General features: G+C 41.9%; 1 protein-coding gene across 1 annotated transcript in view; it reads left to right on the forward strand.

Moving 5' to 3' along the window:
• The window catches only part of ADGRD1 (adhesion G protein-coupled receptor D1), a 921,219-nt gene that overhangs the window by 169,764 nt on the left and 726,011 nt on the right, over positions 1 to 25,444 (forward strand). The window contains exon 12 of the mRNA XM_073628314.1: positions 1,013 to 1,088. Coding sequence (XP_073484415.1) covers positions 1,013 to 1,088 — 76 coding nt within the window. The remainder of the gene's footprint in view (positions 1 to 1,012; positions 1,089 to 25,444) is intronic.

The following is a 25,444-nucleotide window of genomic DNA, read 5'->3' on the forward strand; positions in this document are numbered from 1 at the left end:
CAGCTCTTGAGCGCCACCGTTTGGGCCCCTTCTGCTAATTTGATTGATTCTGAGCATGCGTGTTTGTACTTTCGACTTTTGTGTGACGGATTTGTGTACTGACCATACGAAACTCTGACAACAGACCGCTGTCCGCCGAAAATTTACTAGCCTGCCATCCAAAATTTGTTGGCCGAAAGTTGGACAATTGTCAAAAGGGGCATACTAATGGTCAGATTTTAGGACAACAGTCTGTCAACAGACAATCTCCTGCCAACAGTCGCATCGTGTGTACGAGGCTTTAGGCTGTACTAATACAACAATTCAAAAATGGAAGCTCAGGTAGATACAATTGCCTACTGGTGCCTAATTTTCTTGATATTTTTTCAAGAAAATGCCACCTATTCCTCCAAAATGGTGCATTTTTTCATTTTTGTGTAAACACTATTATATAAAGGTATGATTAAACATTACAAACAATAATGTGGCTAACTCTAACTTTACCTTATCTGCTATAGGAAACCTGGAAAAAGGCTTCGTTTTTTTCCTCTTCCGTTCAAATCACAGTTAGTTATCTCCAATGCTGTTCATAGATCATTTCTCTAGCTTTCTGTATCATTTCCTTCAAAGTTCCTACAAAGTATTCCTTTACAAAAAATAAACATCTGTCCACATCATCGCTTCTCTCCCTGTTAGATTATGTGAAAAGCAATTTCAAGTTATATTTCAAATCTCTTCCTCCTGTTTACAGTTTCCTATATTTAGAGACCACTTTTGTGTTATTTAGGTGGCTGTAACAGCTTTCAGCTGGACTTGCCATAATTTTGAGAGGTGCCGATAGCTCTGGAAAGGAGTGGTACATGTAAAATGTAAAGAATGTTTTCCAACATGTAACGAGTTTGCGTTTCACAACACAATGTTGTCAATTATTGAGTTGGTGTGATGTGTTGAAAGGGATCTTTAATTAACAGAATATTTCATGTTTAGGTGAGACATGTGTATAATTTTTTTCTGTTAACTCTTTTTATTCAAGTTCGTACGACAATTGTTGGATTGCTGTACCATACAATGCATCGACACTACAAGCAGATTAAACCTAGTGACACCAGGTATGTTTCTAATATTGAAAAACTGTAAATTTTCTGTCTTTTAAACTAAAATTTCACTTGGCTTAAAGCAACATGGTCTACTGATATCATTAAAAGATGTAAATTTTACTAAAAAGCTATTCATCTGATTTTTGGTCGCTTTTTAGTTTTGCTTGCATTCCTTTATCAAAGTGAATCACAAAAAAAAAAACTGCCTAGACTACCCATCCGTAACCAGACCATTACAGTTTGATTGTGATTGGGTTGCTGCTTCTATATTCAGATTATTCTTCTGAAAATGTATTTAATATATAAGGCACTGCATTTACACACTTTTGATTGTTGTTTGGAGGCAAAGTCAATACACAAGCCAACCATTGTTGGTGAGGTAGCCCTGAAATACCTAAAATGCCTTTGGAGCTTCCTGACAGTGCTAATGGGATGTGCATGGAAACAGACATTTAAGCACTTTGAGATTTTGGGTATTTAGTAACCAGTCCTATAAGTATGTGATTTCCTGATTTCCCAATGGGCACAGTAGGCCTATGGCTATGGGGACAGAATCACACAAGCATTTTCCCTTTGAACAGTTATCAATCAGATATTTTTTTTCTATCTTCATTAAGATACAGTCCACCCAAATAAGAATATACTCTAAACTTGATATGAACTGGTAAAAGAAAAAATGTTCTGTGTAAGGAAAATGATCCTAGCAGAGGTTTTTGGTTCTTTAGGGTGGCAAATGCAATCCTCTCACTGTGATGACATTGGTGCTCGTGTAATACTTTTTTGATCCTTCACACTTCTACAAGGAAAAGGTTTTGCCTAATGAGTGCCAAATGCCTAAGTTGCTCAGTCTTACCATGTTGAAGTGTAGAAAAGGCACAATAATTACAAATGATGTACAACATTTATTAAACCTTCATGAGATTAAAGGATAAGATCACTTTAAAAATAAATAAATAAGTGCACAAAATCTGCAGAGCATTGCATCCATGATCAGCAGATTGTGGGTTCAATGTCAGGCTCCTGCAGAGTCTCAGTACAACTGTCTGCTCATACCTCCCGTATGGGCAGACAGTTACCAAAGCCTAGGAAGAATAAATGAACTAGAGACCTAATTGAGAACTACAAGCCATCTGCTGCAGTGGCAGATAGTATGTGTAGTTTATTTAATTAATAGAACTCTGTGAATGATTGATATAGCTGTGTGGGCGGAGCCCTGCACCACTGCACTGTTATTAAATTGTCACAGCAGGTAGAATATGTCCTGCCAGCTGTCACAATGGGGGATCCTAGGGGTTGCGGGCAGGTGCTTTAGTAACTTGTTACATACAGGTGTAACATATTAAAGGTGAACCTATCCTTTTACATAAAGTCTGCAGTTGAAAACATACAATCCATTTTTTGAGTGGTTGATGGAGCTGTTTAGGCACCCACAAGGTTTTTACAGGTCTTTCTGTTTCATAAGTAGAAATATTCTGAAAAACAATTTATATCTTCTACAGAAGGAGGTGTCAGATTTTTTTGGTAAACCAGCCATGTTACACCAAGAACAGATGGCTGAGAAAAAATAAAATTTTACTTGTAACCAGTGTGCAGTATAACTACTTTCAATGTTTTTTCCTCTTTTTTGGACAAAAGTCTTCTACTCCATTATATATAAGTATTCAAAAAGAGTGATTGGGATTCTCTTTTATAATATGGGGACTTATGTTGTATTTACTGTACAGTATAGAAATTTTATTGAAACTTTTTTTTAAAAATGTATTTGTGAAAGTTGTTATATTTAGGCAAAGCATTTCTCCACTGAATGTATTTGGTCAACAAAACAGGGCTTACCGGCCAAAGAAAAATTCTGGTCAGTTGCATCTTATAGACTGCAGGTCTACCAGGGGATTGAGAACTAGCATCCGTTTTGCCTATTCCTGGACACTTAGTGGGTTGTCCACTTCAACTACTGCCCCAGCAACACTGTCTTACACAGAAGAACCCTCTTGACTCCAGGTTCTTCCCTTTTAGATTGGAGTCCCCTTCCACTCCTCCATGACGACATCACGGGGCTGGTGGATGTTAGAGACCTTACGCTCATCTACCTTCTGTTTGAGGATGCCCCACAGATGCTCAATAGGGTTTAGGTCTGGAGACATGCTTGGCCAGTCCATTGCCTTTACCCTCAGCTTCTTTAGCAAGGCAGTGGTCATCTTGGAGGTATGTTTGGGGTCATTATCATGTTGGTATACTGCCCTGTGGCCCAGTCTCTGAAGGGAGGGGATCATGCTCTGCTTCAGTATGTCACAGTACATGTTGGAATTCATGGTTCCCTCAATGAACTGTAGCTCCCCAGTGCTGGCAGCACTCATGCAGCCCCAGACCATGACACTCCCACAACCATACTTGAATGTAGGCAACACTCACTTGTCTTTGTACTCCTCATCTGGTAGCCGCCACACACACTTGACACCATCTGAGCCAAATACGTTTATCTTGGTGTCATCAGACCACAGGACATGGTTCGAGTAATCCATGTCCTTAGTCTGCTTGTCTTCAGAAAACTGTTTTCGTGCTTTCTTGTGCATCATCGTAAGAAGAGGCTTCCTTCTGGGGCGAAAGCCATGCAGACCAATTTGATGCGGTGTGCGGTTCCTAAAGACAACCTATGGATATGACTCTGAGCACATGCACTCAACTTCTTTGGTCAACCATGGTGAGGCCTGTTCTGAGTAGAACCTGTCCTGTTAAACTGCTGTAAGGTCTTTGCCACTGTGCTGCAGCTCAGTTTCAGGGTCTTGGCAATCTTCTTATAACCTAGGCCGTCTTTATGTAGAGCAACAATTCTTTTTTTCATATTCTCAGAGAGTTCTTTGCCATGAGTTGCCATGTTGAACTTCCAGTGACCAGTATGAGAGAGTGAGAGCGATAACACCAAATTTAACACACCTGCTCCCCATTCACACCTGAGACCTTGTAACACTAACGAGTCACATGACACCAGGGAGTGAAAATGGCTAATTGGTTCCAATTTGGACATTTTCACTTAGGGGTGTACTCCCTTTTGTTGCCAGCAGTTTAGACATTAATGGCTGTGTTGAGTTATTTTGAGGGGACAGCAAATTTAAACTGTTATACAAGATGTACACTCACTACTTTACATTGTAGCAAAGTGTCATTTCTTCAGTGTTGTCATATGAAAAAATATAATAAAATATTTACAAAAATGTGAGGGGTGTACTCACTTTTGTGAGATACTATATTTATCATAACAGAAATAGAATAAAATCCAAAGTTGTAGTTAGCATATGTATTGACCTTGTACGTAGAGAATATGGAATGGTAAGAGCAGGCAACATGGTAAACTCGAAGTGTAGACTATCGAGAAGTAAATCTCAGGTTCAGGACCCAAGTACCACAAAGCCACAGTGCTAACTACTACACCAGTGTGCATTTAAATACTATTAAATTAACTTGAACCATCATCCAAGTGTAAGAATAATATGTATGAACTCAGAGGTTGTATATACAGTGGGGATGGAAAGTATTCAGACCCTTACATTTTTCACTCTTTGTTATATTGTAGCCATTTGCTAAAATCATGTGGTATTTCAGTTTTTCTTTTTTAATAAATCTGCAAAAATGTGAACAATTCTGTGTTTTTCTGTCAATATGGGGTGCTATGTGTACATTAATGAGGAAAAAAATGAACTTAAATGATTTTAGCAAATGGCTGCAATATAACAAAGAGTGAAAAATTCAAGGGGGTCTGAATACTTTCTGTCCCCACTGTAGATAATATAGGATGGTAAGAGCAGACAATATGGTGTCTTAGAGGTGTAGAATTTCAAGGAATAAATCTCAAAATGCAGATGGTCAGATCCCAAGTGTGGTCATACACTCTAGTGGCAGTTTGTGTGAAAGGTGAGTAACTTACCAATATGTTTCCTAAATCATAGGAGGAAACTAACTGTACCACTTTATGGATAGCATTTTAAGCAAAGATTCCGCATCTAAACTTTGCTCTGACAATGTCCTGTGAGAAGTTAACTCAATGCCACAAAGCCACAGTACTAACTACTACACCACTATGCGTTTAAATCTTCTTAAGTTACCTTCAGGCGTCAGAGTTCATGCTTTCATTTATCTGCATATATTAGTATAAGTGCTTTGATTTTATCATGCTGTCTTGCTTCAAATGATGCTTTAGAAACATAATCTTTTCCAAGTGACAGATAAGTACTTACTGTGCGGGATTTAAGAGTAACATCTTTAAATCATTTAGAAGCTAGAAATGTGAATTCCACTGGGTTCAGCTAGGAAGCACGTCAGTTCAGCGTGCATTGACTTTAGCTATATTAAATCTGATAACATTTGTTAAGGAGATTTTCCGCAGTATTCATTGCTTATGCCAATATTATTATCAGATAAAAAGGGTAAACTGTTATGTTATTTACAGGCCATTCTAACAAAACCCAACCCTGGGGCATCAGCTAGTGTGCAGAAAGTGCTATTTTGGCAGTTATTTTGTAAATGAACATAAACTAAAAAAACTCAACTCATTTCTATAGCAAAAATCTAAAACCAGGCATCACTGAAGCCATTAGTGTAAGCAGCCCATGAAAGCATGAAGGAATTTCAGAATATGAGTCACAGCAATTAGATCAATCCCATCTGATGATAAAGAAGAATGAAATTACTTGAATAGTAAACATTGCTGTATCCTCTGCTTTAATATTTCTGCATCGCTTAATGCTGCCTGAATGATGTATTGTGGTCAGATATCAGGATTTAGTAGAGTAGTGTCAGTGACTTATGAGATATAATAATTGCTCATCACCATTACACAACAACTTGGAGTTATGGCTTTCTGTACTTTTTTCCCTTGGCCACAGCCTGCCTTCTCCTGGGTGATAATTAATAAGGATGCTTATTTCTGCAAAATGGCACCTTGTAAGGCTATTAGATGCCTGTTTGGGCACTGTCAGTAGCAGGGGCGTTGCTAGATCTACAAAAGATCAGGGGCTAGAACCCATAGCAGCGAAGTAAGGAAGGTCATACGCTTGGGCAGGCATACACATGTATATAATATACATGTGTGTGTGTGTGAATACAGTATATATATATATATATATATATATATATATATATATATATATATATATATATATATAAAAATATTGTTACATATCTGAGTGTGGATCCCCCCCTGCATCAGGGTCCCCAGAGAGCCCCCCCTTACATTAGGGTACCCAGAGAGCCTCCCAATACATCAAGGTCCCCAGAGAGCCTCCCTATACATCAGGGTCCCCAGAGAGCCCCCCTTACATCAGGGTCCCCAGAGAGCCTCCCCATACATCAGGGTCTCCAGAGAGCGCCCCTTACATCAGGGTCCCCAGAGAGCATCCCTTACATCAGGGTCCCCAGAGAGCCTCCCCATGCACCAGGGTCCTCAGAGAGCCTCCCCATACATCAAGGTCCCCAGAGAGCCTCCCTTACATCAGGGTCCCCAGAGAGCCTCCCTTACATCAGGGTCCCCAGAGAGCCCCCTCGTACATCAGGGTCCCCAGAGAGCCCCCTTACATAAGGGTCCGCAGAGAGCCTCCCTTACATCAGGGTCCGCAGAGAGCCTCCCCATGCATCAGGGTCCCCAGAGAGCCTCCCCATACATCTGGGTCCCCAGAGAGCCTCCCTTACATCAGGGTCCCCAGAGAGCCTCCCCATGCATCAGGGTCCCCAGAGAGCCTCCCCATGCATCAGGGTCCCCAGAGAGCCTCACCATACATCAGGGTCCCCAGAGAGCCCCCCCTTTCATCAGGGTCCCCAGAGCTCCCCCCTACATCAGGGTCCCCAGAGAGCCTCCCATACATCAGGGTCCCCAGAGAGCCCCCTTACATCTGGGTCCCCTGAGGGCCCCCCTTACATCTGGGTCCCCAGAGAGCCCCCCTTACATCTGGGTCCCCAGAGAGCCCCCCTTTCATCAGGGTCCCCAGAGAGCCCTCCTTACATCAGGGTCCCCAGAGAGCCTCCCCATACATCAGGGTCCCCAGAGAGCCCCCTTACATCAGGGTCCCCAGAGAACCTCCCCATACATCATGGTCCCCAGAGAGCACTCCTTACATCAGGGTCCCCAGAGAGCCTCCTTTACATCAGGATCCCCAGAGAGCCTCCCCATGCACCAAGGTCCCCAGAGAGCCTCCCCATACATCAAGGTCCCCAGAGAGGTCCCCCTTACATCAGGGTCCCCAGAGAGTCTCCCTTACATCAGGGTCCCCAGAGAGCCCCCTCATACATCAGGGTCCCCAGAGAGCCCCCCCTTACATAAGGGTCCCCAGAGAGCCTCCCTTGCATCAGGGTCCCCAGAGAGCCTCCCCATGCATCAGGGTCCCCAGAGAGCCTCCCCATACATCAGGGTCCCCAGAGAGCGCCCCTTACATCAGGGTCCCCAGAGAGCCTCCCTTACATCAGGGTCCCCAGAGAGCCTCCCTTACATCAGGGTCCCCAGAGAGCTTCCCCATGCATCAGGGTCTCCAGAGAGCCTTACCATGCATCAGGGTCCCCAGACAGCCTCCCCATACATCAGGGTCCCCAGAGAGCCCCCCCTTACATCAGGGTCCCCAGAGAGCCCCCCCTTACATCAGAGTCCCCAGAGAGCCCCCCCTTACATCAGGGTCCCCAGAGAGCCTCCCTTACATCTGGGTCCCCAGAGAGCCCCCCTTACATCAGGGTCCCCAGAGAGCCCCCCTTACATCAAGGTCCCCAGAGAGCCTCCCCTTACATCAGGGTCCCCAGAGAGCCCCCCTTACATCAGGGTCCCCAGAGAGCCTGCCCATACATCAGGGTCCCCAGAGAGCGCCACTTACATCAGGGTCCCAGAGAGCCTCCCTTACATCAGGGTCCCCAGAGAGCCTCCCCATGCATAAGGGTCCCCAGAAAGCCTCCCCATACATCAAGGTCCCCAAAGAGCCCCCCCTTACATCAGGGTCCCCAGAGAGCCCCCTCATACGTCAGGGTCCCCAGAGAGCCTCCCCATGCATCAGGATCCCCAGAGAGCCTCCCCATACATCAGGGTCTCCAGAGAGCCCCCCCTTACATCAGGGTCCCCAGAGCTACCCCCCTACATCAGGGTCCCCAGAGAGCCCCCTTACATCTGGGTCCCCTGAGAGCCCCCCCTTACATCTGGGTCCCCAGAGAGCCCCCCCTTACATCAGGGTCCCCAGAGAGCCCCCCTTACATCAGGGTCCCCAGAGAGCCTCTCCATACATCAGGGTCCCCAGAGAGAGAGAGGGGGTGGATGAGGGGGGTGAGGGAGGATGAGAGAGAGGGGGTGGATGAGAGGGGGTGAAAGAGAGAGAGGGGGTGGGAAAGAGAGACCCCCTAGCCCTGCCTGCAGTCCCTACTGTCCCAGCCCCTGTCTGTGTGGGTAGGCGTGTGTGATCCACCTACCTCCCGCCCCTCCTCGGTCAGCCTGTTTTCTTCCATTCCATGACAGTCACAGCGAGCTAGGAGAGGAGCTTGGAGAAGGCTCTGGGAGGCGCTGGGGATGCCCAGGCCTCCCCCTCCCTGTTTGATGCTGCTGCCCTGCACCCCACCACCACCAGACCAGCGGCGGGATGCTCCAGTCCAGGAGCATGACAAGGGGGCTGGGCTCAACTCTGTAGGCCCCACTAACACTAGAGCAGAGCAGGAGGAAGTGGAATCCTCCTCCGCTTTGAATGCTGGGCAGGGAGGGAGTTGGGGACTTAAAGTTACTGGTTGCTAGATGCTAGGCAGCTCTAGAAACCAATGGCCAAGAGTAGAGTAGAGTAGAGGTGGGGGTGGAGCCGGAGCCATCGCTACCACAGCTCAGTAGCATTTCTGCATGGAGTCAACCAAAACCCATGGGTACACCCACAGTGCCAGACTCTGAATCCTTATCTATTCACCCTACTGTCTCAGCCCAGTTGAGGTTATTGAATCTTTAGTGGCTCCTTGTGTCTCTGTTGACGTCCTGCAGACATACAATTTATACTAGACCCAGCTGCCCCAGTTTAGGTGAACTACAGCCAACTTTTTCCCCAGAAATTCAGTAAAAAATGATTGAATGCTTAAATTCTGAGACATAGGAACCCTCCAAGATTAGTGATTAAGCTCAGTTTCCTCACTGCCATGGGTTTGAGGCAAATCTTGTGGGTTCAGGATTTGCTCTCTCAGCAAATTTATGTGCAGAATCACCCGGAAGAATTTTTTTCACACCATAATGCACTGTATGGCCTTTGAACTATGGACAGCAGGCCTAAAAGAATCAATAAGAGGGCTTTTAAATAAACCACCCCTCATTATAAAATAGAGGCACAGAGCAGCCAAGGTGTCAGTGTTCTGTAAGTTGCTGTTGCAAAAGGATAGGGAAAGCTGGCAAACTACATATGGAGAGATTAGGGCCAGTTAGGTAACTGTACTTTAATTCTGATTACTAGTCATTTGGGCAACCAACCCCCTGCTCCTTTTTTTGTGTTTTTATTATTGGGGCTTTTTTGTCCATATTTTCATTTTGTGGTTACTTTGAGGACACATTTAGCTGCTGTCATGTCTATAGCAATTTTTTTGTTTGCTGCAAGGCTTCCTTTAAAAAATTGCCTTTTTTTCAGAGGGGAAGTATTTTTTTTGACTTGTGACTGGCCAAATGCTCTTGGTACTGTCCAATGTTTGCAGTATACAGCTGAAAGAAAAGAAATAAGTGTAAGAAGAGTGTGCACCTAAGCCACATTAAATTATCTGAGTCACGTTCATGGCACTGCTATCCCCTGTAAAAATAAATGTTAGACATACACAGGTTAGGTCTATTATCCCATATTAAACCTGTCCTGCTACTGACCAATTTTACAAGACTATAACATCTGTGGTCTCTTAATTCTTGTAGAAAAACACTTTCCTGTACACTGTCTCTAGCACATTTCTGCCTATTATCACTACTTAAAACTGTCCTGCTACTGGCCAATTTTATACTGCTGTATACTTTGCAGTATTTTAATTCTTGCAGTAAAACCCCTGCCTGTGCTCTTTGTCTCTAATAAATTTGGGCCCAGCCTTGATTGTTAAGTTATCCCGCTCTTGGCCAAAGTGGGGTTGACAGATGCCTCAAAACAGACAGATGTCAACCCTAATTTACCCCTAGGAGGAGTCCAAGTGACAAAACATGCTCTAGAATTTGTACACTTACCATTGTGGAAAACTGTTGGAATTGTTCAGAAAGAATGTGAATTCAGGCAGATAGGCAAAGTGTTTTCAAGACTTTTGTTTTGGCTCGCTAGACTTTTTAACAACATTCATTGACGTTGTTCATGATGTGATGATGAAAATTATGTTTATGTGCTTGAATCTTTTAAAGTAGAATTTAAAGGAAAAATCAGAACTCCTGTCAGGTTTTCTCTGCTATCTGAAGCAGGGTTACAGATATTTACTTTACTTCCTGTCCTACTAACAATGGTTTTACAAGACAGGAATAGAAATTATTTTCTTTTGCAGAATAGGGGAAGTTGAAAATCCCTGACAGATTTTTTTTTTTAATATCTGTGTCCTTGTTGCAGATTTTCCTTCACTTTCTGTCTGTTGAAAGCAGTGTCAGTAGAACAGGAAGTAAGGGTTAAACCCTAGTTTTAAGCACCTTTGGCAGCTGATTTAATTTACTGAGTATGCATTCTTTATCTTTTACTCCTCATCTGTATCCCAGTTTAAGCTGTTGCCATCCCAGATTTCCTGTTTCAGACTGTTTCTCTTATGGAGTCAACCATGCAGGGACTAGAGTTGTGCCTTCCTACACTGTCTAGTTCAATAGAAACACAGCCACATTGCCTAGGATAGCAAGGCACTCCCTGCTCCTCCCCCCTTTCTCCAAGCTAACAGACTTACTCAAGAGTGCACTGTCCACTTTTACCTATTTCCTGTGAAGTCTGGATGTTCGGAGAAGTAACACTGAGAGAGCAAGAGACAGCAAGAGCAAGAGACAGCAGTATTGAAAGCTTTAGGCTGGGTTCACACTATTGCAAATTGGATACGGGAACCGCGCATCCAATTTTCAATAGCAGGAGATTGTGACCAGCTCCCTATGGAGCTGGTTCACATATATCTGATGTGGCTCACAGGAGCCCTGTGCTTCTTTTGGTCCGTTTCAGCTCCGAAATTCGGGCTGAAATCGGACCTGAAATGGTGAACCAGGACACACCGAACCCCTGCTGTGAGCCGCATCGGCATGCAGTGTGAGCCTACTCTTAAACTGCAAATATTGGGGTAAGACATTTGACAAATAGTTTATAGAGAGATGTTTTTTTTTTTTTTTTTGCTCAATGTGATAAGCTAAAAAATGCTGAGGGGTTAATATGAATGGAACCTTGGGTAGCAGTAAAAATCTGACCAAAGTTGTAATCCTTTTGGCTTTACATACACTTTTAAGGTATAACTCCAGACAAAATAGTTTTTGAAGTTTTGGACTGAATATGGAAGAGTAAGAACATATGTTGAGTTTTTATTAATGTTTCTGTAGCCATTGGGAAGATTTTTCTTCTCACTTCCTGTATGGTTTCCAAGGGGGTGTAGGGGTGGTAGAACAACATATATTTTTTTAAGTCTACGCCCCCACTGGTGAAATTACCTTCCTTCCTCTGTGGTCACTAGGAAAAAAAAAGTGAGGTTAATTCTCCCATAGGGCTCTTTCAGACAGGTGGTAAGTGATCCATGGTGGATAACTTTTCAGAAGGCAGTATAGCAGAACTATTGCCTCTTCCTGCTGCCTGTTTTTTTTTTTTTATTTTGAAATGTTGATTGGCAATTTTACATTGCAGGACTGTACCAAAACTGCAAACCAAGCGTTTAGCTCACGGTTGCAGTACTGCCCCACTGATCTCAACAGGCGAGTTTGACAGGCGGTGCCTCCTGTCAAGCTCTACAGCCTGAGTTAAAATGCCACGGCCGTGAAGCAAAGCATCGTGACCACAGCCTGTGTACATACAGCCCTGTCAAGCTGTAATGTTAGAATTTTGATGGGCTAGAGGAGAGTAAAACTGCCGCTCAGAGCTCTAACAGAAATGGCAATAAAAGTCTAAGATTATAGGCCTTCCCCACTCTAACCAAAACCATTAAAGTGGTAGTAAACTGAAGAATTAGATAATCCGCTGACAGGCAGGGTATTTATAACAGAATAGACCCTAGAGGTCATAAACGTTCCCCTTGCCTGTCAGTAGGTAAAGTGATCTGAGCTGCACATGCACAGCTTAGATCACATTTACGGCTCGAACCGTGTGCCGCGACAATGTGACTTCCATACGCATGCATTTTGGTCCAGATGAAGATGTAAGCTGCCTGGGCACTGGGGAGAGCCCTAACAGCGCAGCGCTGGGGGGCTCTGTTTGTAGGTAAGTCTGTCATAATATACTTTATTACCAAAAGTATTGGGACACCTGCCTTTGCAGACACAACTTTAATGACATCCCAGTCTGAGTCCGTAGGGTTGAATATTGAGTTGGCCCAGTGATAAATATCGTCCCCTGTCCAACAATCCCACTATGCCTTTTCAATCAACTTTTAAAACATTTACAGCTGGGCATTAGCGTGAGAATATTGTCATCCGAAACTGCTGAGTATCTCTATGTGGATAAACCTGTGGTGCAAGTCTTCCATTATCTCCCCAAAATTTACAAAACTGATTGTCCTTTACAGGGACAACCAATCGTGACCGGAATTGGTTCCCTGTTGGAGTGTTTGGAAGAATAGTTAGACAAGCACCTACAGCCTTTGGTTTACAGATTGCCTGGCTATATTAGAGATATGAGCACAGTCCTATCCCATATTACATCTGTTAAATGGACATCTACCTATGTGTGGGCTACACTGGATGTGAGGGCACTTTATTTGTCGATCCCCCACAGCACTGGATTGCATGCCATCCAATATCATCTTCAACGCTATAGCTCCTATTCTCAGGAGCTACAGGAGTTCATTCTGTTAAGTGTTGAGCTCTTATTAAAGCACAATTATCTTTTATTCAATGGTGTGTATAATGTCTAGCGTGTGGAGCGTTGATGGGTGCTAGATTCTCACCGTCCATGGCAAATCGTTACATGTGTTGGTGGGAGGAACAATTTTTTTTTTCTCTTCCAGCAACCTCTTTGCTGGGCAGATTGTATGGTATGGTTGTTATGTCGATGACCATCTGATGGTGTGGGATGGTGACACTATAGGATTGCATGAATTTTGGAAATGCCTTAATGACAATCAGTTAAATTTGCATTTTTCAATTGAGCATGATGCTTTCAGTATTAATTTTTTAGACATCACCATAAAGGGCGACCCAACTACAGGTGATGTTTTAACATGCACCTATAGGAAATCCTGCTCTGGTAACACTACACTTTTTGCAGCCAGTTGTCATCCATCCCACACCATTAATGCCATCCCTCATGGGGAGTTTATTCGAGCTAAACGTAACTGTTCAACAAACTCAACCTTTGAACTGGAATGCAAGGTCATTTATCAGCGTTTATTGATCCAAGGTTATAACGAATCTGTTATATACCAATGACTGGAAAGATTTTTGATAATGGACAGAGAGGAATTACTGTCAGATAAGCCTAAAACCAAGAGAGAGCATAAAAATAATTTACAACTCTAGAAAAAGAGGAACTAGCAAACCTATTACGTTTGTAACTTAATTTTCCCAAAAATATCATCAAATAGTTAGAAAAATAAAAACGAATCTGCCAATTCTATACACAGATAAAGATTTAAATGGGATATTGCAAGCAGGTTGCCATTTTTCTAGCCGACGTGTGCCCACATTAGGGACTGCACTATCAACTAGTCTTTTCTCATCTAAACAATGCCAATCCACCTGGTTCTCCTATCCTGGAAGTTATCATTGTAATATAAAAACCTGTAGATACTGTAACTTGTGTGTATTGGGGAAAAAAAAATGTTGCCACAGCTACAGATGAAGAGTTTATTATACAGCAATATTGTAACTGTACAGCAATATTGTAACTGTGGCACAATCTATGCAATTTACCTGATCACCTATATTTCATGCAGCCTCCAATATGTAGGTTGTACCAAACATCCTTTGAGAGCCTGTATAGGGGAACATTATTGTGACACAAATAATCCAAATGCTAGAAATATTTCTAATGCAACCCGTTACTTTAGAGAATATAATCAGGGCAATCTTTCCTCATTTCACTTCAGAGGAATAGAACAGTTGTCTCACTCGCCCAGAGGAGGTGACAGGGAGAGTAGGCTACTGGGGAGAGAAGCATGGTGGATTTTTAGATTAAAAACTAGATTGCCTCAGGGGTGAAACCTGAGGTGGGATCTGGACTTGCACTTACTTTAAACAAACATTAACAATTAAATAAAAGTATCTTTCAAGTGGTGAGAAGTCATGTGACAATATAATCACTTCTATAATATTAACAGTATCAACGGTAATTATACACTAATGAATTTTGAGGGTACAGGTAGTATGCATTTAAAAAGTGAGCTGTAAAGTGAGAATAAGAGGGGAGAAAAAGAAGAAGAGGAGGACGGTAGAAAGTTGGAGAAGTCCACAAGGTCGATCCAAGCGCCAGTGCAAGAAATGGTTTGGTTGATTAAATGAATGAATGGATGAAACAGCTACCATGGTGGGAGGACCGATTCATCAAAGGTTGGCAGTAGGTAATATTTTAACCATGGGTGCCATATCTTTTCAAATTTTGGGATTTGGTCTCGTTCGATAGCCATCAACACGTGCATATATATACACATATGTGGTATACTTCGCTCTCAGGATAATAGCGGGTTGCAGCCCCCCCTGTTGGGTTCACAAGGGAACTTACAAAGAATACAAGTAAAAAAGTGGGGTGAGTGGCGCTACCCTATTAGGTAAGAGAATGATAGGTGTATGCCCTCCTCCAGAATGGGGGGGATACCTATCCTAATGGGGCTAAGTGTGTATGTATGTGCCCATCAATAGTGAATATACAAAAACGTGCTTATACACAATAAAACTAAGTGAAAACAAATAAATATATTAAGTAGTCAAACAGAACTAATCATAAACCTAGCTAGGCACATAATGTAAAATATACACATATGTCTACCAGGCCAATATTGTGAACTAAAAAGCCATAAGTATAATAGCAGTGTTGCATAAATAAAGTTTCCAGGAATGGCCAAACACATAAAAAAGTGAAATAGGAGAATCTGTTACTTGGTTATAAAGTCCCACACGAATATATAATAAAAGTGTGAAAAAAGAAAATATATCAGTATAGTCCCACACAAAGCATGTATAAAAAATCAGCATATAAGTCCCAGAGGATGGTATATATATACCTGCAGGGGTATTAGGCATATGTGGGTAAGCGTGGATGGATTTAGTCCTCAGCTATCCCAATGTTCTATCTGTTGGTCCAATGGGCTCCTACAGCTGCTTTCCACACAGTCAGGGGTGGTATACACCAACTAGCACCTCCCAGGGCTCATCCACAGTTTCTCAGGTCTAGATCCTCAGAGGGAGGAATAAAAGGGCTCCCATAGTATAGTAATTAAAATAAATTTTATTTAAAATAAATTAAAATCAAAATAAAAAAAATCGAAAGCTTCCCACCCACAGTGTGGGAGAGCTAAAAAAACTTCAAAGCTGGTGTGTAGGAAAAGCTGGTCCACAGCGTGTGTTCCACCTGCATTCCAGGCTCCCTACTTTTGTACCGGAACTGACGTGAAATTGTAGCCCTGACTTACGCGTTTCGTCATTGGACGTTCTCAAAGGCGGCACCATCTTACATCACTTAGCATCTAATATAGGCGGACGGACATGCAAGTTACTCCCTCTCCCGGGATAAAGCAAATAGACACTCAAGGTGTCAATAGTGAGCTAAGGGGGAAGAGTGGCCCTATTCAGCACGCATCAGGCGGCAGTTTCCCATTGGTTAGTTGAACTTGTGTAAGTCCGTTCGTCCTTAGTAATCATATACCAAGCAGGAATACCATATTACAGACAAGAGTGTATAAAAGTCATGTACAATATAATTAATAAAACGAGTTTGTGAAAATACCATCGGTAATATATGGTACAACCTAGACATACTCTTATGATTATCTGACTATGAATTAAGGACACATCAATTGGTTTATGACACAGGAGGACCCATATGTACACATAAAACAATTTTTTTCACAGTGCTTCACTTATATATATATTTGTTTGTTCTAATTAAAAAAAAAATATATTTTTTTTTGTTTGAATTTGTTAGAATTCCCAGATGTCCGGTGGTCTGAGCTGCATAGGGGCGGCCACTTAATTTTGTCTCATGGAGAAACTTACCATACAACACTAGTTACCATATATGTGCATTACCGATGGTATTTTAACAAACTTGTTTTATTAATTTTATTGTACATGCCTTTTATACACTCTTGTCTGTAATATGTATTCCTGTTTGGTATATGATTACTAAGGACGAACTGACTTACACAAGTTCAACTAACCAATGGGAAATTGCCGCCTGATGCGTGCTGAATAGGGCCACTCCTCCCCCTTAGCTCACTATTGACACCTTGAGTGTCTATTTGCTGTATCCCGGGAGGGGGAGTAACTTGCATGTCCGTCCACCTATATTAAATGCTAAGTGATGTAAGATGGCGCCGCCTTTGAGAATGTCCAATGACGAAACGCGTAAGTCGGGCTACGCTTTTACATCAGTTCCGGTACGGAAGTAGGGAGCCTGGAACACAGGTGGAAATCACGCTGTGGACCGGCTTCTCCTACACACCAGCTTTGTAGTTTTTTGATCTCTCCCACACTGTGGGTGGGAAGCTTTTGATTTTTCGATTTTGATTTTAATTTATTTTAAATAAAACTTATTTTAATTACTATACTATGGGAGCCCTTTTCTTCCTCCCTCTGAGGATCTAGACCTGAGAAACTGTGGATGAGCCCTGGGAGGTGCTGGTTGGTGTATACCACCCCTGACTGTGTGGGAAGCAGCTGCAGGAGCCCGTTGAACCAACAGATGGAACATTGGGAGAGCTGAGGACTAAATTCATCCACGTTTACCCACATATGCCTAATACCCCTGCAGGGGTAACAACTTTTGGTGAGTGGGGACCCAACGGGGGGAGCACTACTAGTCACCTGACCTGTTGAGCACTGGAGTCACCTGAATGAGTTAGAACTGGCTACTCTGGAATTATATTCATGCTTTATATATACCATCCTCTGGGACTTATATGCTGATTTTTTATACATGCTTTGCGTGGGACTATACTGATATATTTTCTTTTTTCACACTTTTATTATATATTTGTGTGGGACTTTATAACCAAGCAATGGATTCTCCTATTTCACATTTTTATGTGTTTGGCCATTCCTGGAAACTTTATTTATGCAACACTGCTATTATACTTATGGCTTTTTAGTTCACAATATTGGCCTGGTAGACATATGTGTATATTTTACATTATGTGCCTAGCTAGGTTTATGATTAGTTCTGTTTGACTACTTACAATATTTATTCGTTTTCACTTAGTTTTATTGTGTATAAGCACGTTTTTGTATATTCACTATTGATGGGCACATACATACACACTTAGCCCCATTAGGATAGGTATCCCCCCCATTCTGGAGGAGGGCATACACCTATCATTCTCTTACCTAATAGGGTAGCGCCCCTCTCCCCACTTTTTCACTTATATATACATACACGTATACACATATGCATAAGAAAAAACACCATAAAATTCCAAAAACATTACATAAAAAAGATGAAAATAATAATCCAGGTATGTGAAAAAGACCCCAGAAAAGAGAAAAGAAAAGAGGGAAGAAAAAAGAGAGGAGGCTCTGGGGAGATGCATTCTTACGTTGTATAGCAAAGAGCTTTATTTTCTCTATTTCTATAAGTGTAATTGACATACCTGTTAATTGCTGTACACTTAATAAAATCTTTTGACAAGTAATATATGCACGTGTGTGTGTACATGCGTGTGTGTACATACATGGGCATATTATCAGGTGTGTGAAAATTAGTGGCATACACATGGATCACCCTATATGTATTGCAGCTGATTCTCTTTTTTCGATAATTGCTTGCGGTCAATCAAGACAATTAATGGGTGGAGCCTGTTATCTTTAGAGCTACTATTTATTTCAAAGTTTTATGTCTGTAATGTGGTTATGACTAAGGCCTTATAAGCTGAAACGCATCAACTGACTTTATCTGCGTTTCTCCACTGTGAAGAATAAAATGTAGACATTTTAAGAGCAACAACCAGAGTGCGGATCATTTTTCCCATATTGAGTTGGCCCACCCTTTGCAGCTATAACAGTTTCAACTCTTCTGGGAAGGCTGTCCACAAGGTTTCGGAGTGTGTCTATGGAAATGTTTGACCATTCTTCCAGAAGCCCATTTGTGAGGTCAGGCACTGATGTGGACAAGAAGTCCTGGCTCTCAATCTCCACTCTGTGCAGGCTAGTCAAGTTCCTCCACCCCAAACTCACACATCCATGTCTTTTTGAACCTTGTTTTGTGCACTAGTCCAAATCATTTGGCGGAGGGGGATTATGATGTGGGGTTGTTTTTCAGGGGTTGGGCTTGGCCCCTTAGTTCCAGTGAAGGGAACTCTTAAGGCGTCAGCATACCAAGACATTTTGGACAATTTCATGCTCCCAACTTTGTGGGAACAGTTTGGGGGCCGCTTCCTGTTCCAATGTGACTGCGCACCAGTGCACAAAGCAAGGTCCATAAAGACATGGATGAGTGAGTTTGGGGTGGACGAACTTGAGTCCTGGCCTCAACCAGATAGAACACCTTTGGGAGACTGTGAGCCAGGCCTTCTCATCCAACATCAGTGCCTGATCAATCGCTTCTGGAAGAATGGTCAAACATTCCCATACACACACTCCTAAAACTTTTGGACAGCCTTCCCAGAAGAGTTGAAGCTGTTATAACTGCAAAGGGTGGGACAACTCAATATCGAACCCTACGGACTAAGACTGGGATGTCATTAAAGTTCATGTGTGTGTAAAGGCAGGCATCCCAATACTTTTGGTAATATAAGGTATACTAGTATGCAGTGAATACTAGTACATTATGACTTAAACCTGCAGGAGAGTCCATTTTTTTATTTTCTACAAAGATATTACCAACTGTGTTTTGTCTGGAGTTGGGCTTTAATATAGTAAGTAGAGAAAATGACCTTTCATCGCTGAAATTCTTAACATGCGACTTCAGACCAGAGTTTGTTTATTTTTTTAAGCAAAACTGTAATTTTCCTTTAGAAAGAACAAACTTAAAATTAAATTCCAGGTCTAACTTCCACGACATATTCTGGGTTGTGATCCAAACATGTTAATTATGCCGGGATTGTAATAGTATGCATAGCTGAATTATTAACGGTTACCCAGTACCCCGTGCGATTATGTTATCATTCCTTTATGGATTTTTTTTATTGCTTGTTCAGTAAATGAGAAGCTGAATAATCGTGGAATATATGCACATCCACTACCGAGAACAGTGATCCACACTGCACATTTTCATTTAAATTATTTGATTTAATGGTTAATTGTCATTTTATCGTTTGGAAAAAAAAAATGGATTATACAGTATATACTACAGACACTGATTAAGGTCAAATAAAACAAATTTCAGCTACTGTAGAAGGAAAAACCCACAAGCAACTATTGTTTGTGGGCTTTCAGATTATTTTTCGTTTGAAGAGAAAGAATTGGTTGTAAAAAATAGAACATGACATTTTGTAGTAACAGCGTTGTTAAACATTATATTTTTCTCTTTTCTGGAATATATGATTGGCAATGGTTTCTGTGTACTCCAGTGTTTCGGATTTCTGCAAGCTGTCATGGCTTGACAGGGCAGGCTGTTGTCCAGTCTATATTTATAAATGTGTCTTCTTAGTGTAACAGGGTGAAGTGGTTAAGCGCAAACCCGTTTACTGTTTTTTATTTAGTTCGTTTTTTATACTCTTGCAAAACCAAACATTTCCTGAAAATCTCTGCTTGATGTGTAATTCAGCTTTGCACACAAAGTAAAACTCTTCCAGACTGGTGATCTACCCCACGCCTATTATTCTTCAGCTCAGGAAGGCTAACTTTACAGCATGGGGAATCCGTAATTCGTTTTTCCGACACTTCAATTACCTGCTTATCATTATTTCATTTTCTGAGGGCTGTACAACCTTCCTATCCATGTTCCCCGGTGTGTATATATGCTTGTATGCTTGCTCCATGACAAATATAGATTACACTGGTGCAGCCACTTTTGCTTGTTTGCATTTTTTTTCCCCGCTGATGAGATTGCAGATCTGAAGGAACGTATGCTGCTGCCTTTAGTGGGCATATCACAGATCCCTAGTCCAAAAATGGAATGGTCGTGTGATCCGACTCTGAGCTACATGAAGTCATTCATCACCCGTTTTATCAAACAAATTACATAAATAACCCTCTGTGTGCCAGAAAAATGCACTTGTATGACACGTGAGACACTGTTTCCTACTTATGAGATGATTAGTACATTATTTTTTAGCTGTACTGGAAGCTAAATAACATTTTATATTGACAGAAAATGCAATGGGTTTAATTAAGATTGATGAGTTATGATTACATTGCTACTTATTTTATCTTGTGATAACTTTCTCCTAAAAATGTTTTAAGCTGAGCTTTTGGCAAACCACTAAATACACAGATAAAATAGAAAACAAGAGCTGCCAAAAGATTTATACATTTATACTTTTGCCAACCCAGTCCTGAGGTTTTTTTTTTTAATTCTTAATTTTGGGCACATCAGGAACACAGACAGTTTAGCTTTGATGCACATCATATTGAACTGGAAGTATAACATCAAGTACAAACCCTTTACCCACACCTGGGTGTTATTCACATTTGTCACATAATGTCAGTTCACGGGTCATGCTTACCTGCTGTTAAAGAACACAGGCCAAAAGCTATGCTAATGAAGTGTCCATCATCTTCAGAATTAAACTCTAGAAAACAACTAGGGGTGAAGAGAGAATACACATATTCAAAAAAAAAAAACTCACAGCTTAGGTCAGAGCTGCTGTAATCTGATGTTAGTACAGCAATATCCACTGATGTGCTATTGTGTTCTGACAGGGGCCATCCCCCCACCAGAACACTCCATTGGCTGAGACCGCTGAGTAGGAGCCGTTCGGCAGACCGTTTTCGGTAATGACCCTTTCTGTCAGACCACTATCCATACACACAGGCCGAAGGTTGACCAGGAATACATTGTAAATAGGGAGTATGAAGACAAATGGGTAAGAGGAAAAAAAAACCTTCTTAAAACAGAGGGGGTGGTGCAAAGTGGAAAAGCATTAGAGGAACTGCCAACCCCAGGCCAGTGCATGGACCAGGCCTTTGGGTCACAGTACATTGCCCTGAAATCATAGGCCACCAGCAAATATATGTCCAGTCAGAAGTCAGCATAGTTTTGTGCAATGAGGAGCAGGTGAAGCCTATCAATGGGAACCATGCGCCATGGAACTGCTCTTCATGGTTATCATTTTCATTGTTTTAGCTTTGTTATTATTGTTAAACCACAAATGAATGATAAGGGGTGTAGTTTGTTTCCACAAGGCTGGAATGCAGAGACGGCCTCATTAAGCAGATGAGTAGTCAGGGAGGATTTATAGCACTTCAATAGGACCTTTAACATGGTGTAGATATATAGCAAAAAGAAAACAGTCGAACTCTACTGGCACAAATGAACACAGTAAAGTTGCATAACGACCAATAGGTCATAAAAACATAGCCTATATACAATGATGAATGGGTACCAACTGCAACTTATCTCTTATAGTAACTTGTTTATTCTTAATGAATCTTTTAATATGATTCGCATTCATATTCCATAAAAATGATAGCCTGCGGAGATAAGTCCTCATCGGTCAAAGCACTTTACATTTTGCTTCTTCAGGACTCATAGAGGAAGATTGCAGTGGTAACAATTTACAGCTGTCTGATAATGGGGGAGCTCCCTGGGTTGCCACCAAGACATAAACAAGGCAGGCAAAGGGAGGGTGATGGCACAACATACAAGCTGCTTTATCCAAAATGTTCTACCGAGAGAATGTTCTACAAAGAAATAACCTCCAACAATGACCCCAAAATGTATGATGGATCTAAAGAAAGGCGATTCTAGCATCAGAGACAAAATGGTGTCACCCTCTTTTTTAATGGCAGAAATATACAGACCCTATATGGTAGATTAAGCTATGTCTCCTGGCTCAATTTTCAACAGGATTTCAACTATATAAAACCAAGCAACTGGTATGTATCCACCAGTAGTCCAAACCCTGTGGCATAAATGGAAGGAAAAAATTCAACAATGGGATTCCACCATTACTCCTCTTTTAGTACTGGCAGAAAATGTGCCCAAAGTGATGTAGGTAGTTATCAAGTTTTGTCACTAGATCTATGAATGTAAACTGAATTGAAGTCCCTGGTTCTGACTGACATCTCCAAAGTATATTTGGGACTGTGGGGACATTTAATTAAGAAGCGTTGAATGTCAGAAATGTTGAGCCTTGTTCCAGAAATCCATTAGCAATAGAGAACCTGTGCACTATTGGTTTTCACTGGTGTGAGGGAAACTTGAAGTTCATATTCCCATTTGTATGTATGTAAGGTGGTATATATCCCTCTGGCGGTATGATAATGCTCTTATAGGCAAGGGATACTAGATGAGGTGTGGGAGTTGCATCCCGACATAATTATTTTAAAAGTGGAGAGAGGTATAGAGAGGCAATGTTGTTCGGTACAGTCCCTAAAAAGTGTTGAAACTAATATACAGCCAAAGTATCAGTCCTGAGTTTTACACAGCTCTGCGCCACAACACAGGTCTGGTAGGAGAGCAGACCTAATCTTACTCTATTGCAGTTTACAGGTCTTGTTTCCATCCTTTCCCTGTTACATGACAGTGTTATAAGAGCCATAGCCCCCTCTCCTCTCCTGTCCTGATGTACCTCCTGCTCTGATTGGCCGTGGCAGTGCTTATTTGAGTTGCTAGGTAATGGTCACTTCAAGCTGCACTGCCTCCTCTATCCCTCATTGGTTACTTCACTGTTGCATTCTATTTGAATGCCATAAGCCCAGAGATCTGGGCTTGTGCTAGTGTTTGCTCCCTGGCTCCCTACCAGTCACGCCTTATTTGTCCCTTCCTGGCAAATTGTCTGGGATGCCCTTGTTGCCGACCTCTGCCTTGAACTTTTCTTTTTGGTTGCTTCCAGTCTTGACCCTAAATTGATTACGCTTGCCAGCTACCTGCATTGACCTCAGACTCTTAATTGGATTACATTTGCCTGCTACCTGTCCTGTAACTGTTTTCTGGGTTATGATACCTGCTACAGGACAGTAGCTGGTAGCATAAGACCACTACCAACCTCTGGACTCTGGCACAGATGCACTTCAGAGCAACCACAAACCTCACCTGACAAGCTTAGACTACAGGTACCCTTTCCTGTTATCTTCGCTCAGTCCCAATGCTGTCTGGACAGGAATTATAGCAATGCGTACTATGACCTTGGATCCACCAAGTACCTGTAGGCCTGTATGCCCCAAATGAGCAGGGGCTGCTAAGGGCTAAAGAAGCACTTGCCTGCAATAGCTCCTGACATTGGGCTGAATTTCACAGGCAGTGAAAGGAGAAAGCTCAGCTCTCTTATAACATGCTTATTACACTGCAGCATAACTGATTGGCTCATTGTACTCCACCCCCCCAGTCTGAGCTCTGCTGAACAGGGTCTGCAAAAGGCTGATACCAAGCCAAACTCCAGTACGTACACTGCTTACATTTAATAAAATGGCTGTATTAATGATTAAAGAGCTGCAAATAATTTAAATACTTTATAACTGCCCAGAGTTCAGCTTTAATTCACAAACATGAATATCAGCAAGATGTGTCATTTTTATTTTTCACATGAAGTGAACATTAATCTGTTGAAAGTTCTATTCTAAAATTATATTTTATGTTGTGAAATCTTAGTTTATCAGTGAAAAATTATCTGCCCCTCAAATGGCTCTTTTTTCTGTTCTCCTTCATAGACATATATTGATTTTAACAGTTATCACCTCCCTGAAGCTGGTGTTATTTTAAGGGGTGGTAACTAGTTTGGTAATCTTTGTAAATTGACATTTATATTTCATCATAAGGGTCATTAACATAATACTGAGTAGTGTTATAATAGCACTAGTAGTAATAAAATCCTACTGCATACAGAGCTTACTTAATAAAGCGTGTTGTGTAGCTTTGTGAATTGAGAATTAGGAGATATGAGGTAGGTTAAATGTGGTATTAAGAAAATTATATCTAAACAAGAGGAATTAAGTATTGTTAATTGAGCCCAAGGTCTCTGCTAAAATAGGTTAAAATTAATTAAAGGGTTATAGAGGAACTGCACTCTCTCCCTTTTGCAATTTGTTTACCCTCTTGCCTTGAATGCTGGTCTTGTCCACAAAAAAACATACTCACCCACCCATTAAATCTAGCGTTGTCTGGTTTAAGCTGCTGCTCCATCTCAACACTCTGGGTCCTGTGCCACCATTTTCTCATGTGATGTTACCAGGAGACCAGCTGTCTCTCCCTGGTTCTTTGAACCGGCCCCCTGATGAGGCATGGCGGTGCATGCATAGTGTGGCGGTGAGTTCCCAGAAGCCTCCTGAGAAGTGTGACAGTATCCTGTTAGGCTTCAGGCAGTGGGGGGGGGGGGGGGGGGAACGTCATTCTTCATAAGACAAGAAAGTAAGAAGTAAGAAGTGGACTGAGACGCACAGAAAAGGCATTTAACCCCTCAAGATGTGAAAAATAAAAGTAAATAATAGTGGAGGGTAAAGGTCTGCATTAACTATGTTATGGCCTGCAGATAGGCAGGGAAAAAGAGAAAGCTGTCACTGAAAATGGCTATCAAAGTCACAAAGTTTGCAAGTGTGAAGATGAATTGCGCTACAGTGATAATGTTTTTGTGCAAACAAGCTCATTACTTTACTATGAAGGTGTTATTGACTTAGACAAAACAGTTGTTGCTTAACACAAGCCATTGAATTTATTAATGGGATTCTATATTCACTTTAAAGTTTCTCAATTTATAGTAGAGATGTAAATAAGATGCCTGCTTATGTGCTCACATACATAGGCGTGCGCAGGGGGTGTGACTGGGCACACCCTAATGCCCAGGCACACCCCATTTTTTTTGTTCACTGTCACAATGTGTGACAACTCCAGTTTGGCACCCCTGCTAACTAATAGCGCTGCCATTGTGACTATTTATTAGTTGAATGTAAAATTCCTGTCAGAACTGCAGCCACTGGCTGCGAATAGAGCAAGCAGGCAGCCGCATTTTCCGAT

Source organism: Aquarana catesbeiana, linkage group LG01, assembly GCF_042186555.1.
Source record: "Aquarana catesbeiana isolate 2022-GZ linkage group LG01, ASM4218655v1, whole genome shotgun sequence".
Taxonomy (NCBI): domain Eukaryota; kingdom Metazoa; phylum Chordata; class Amphibia; order Anura; family Ranidae; genus Aquarana; species Aquarana catesbeiana.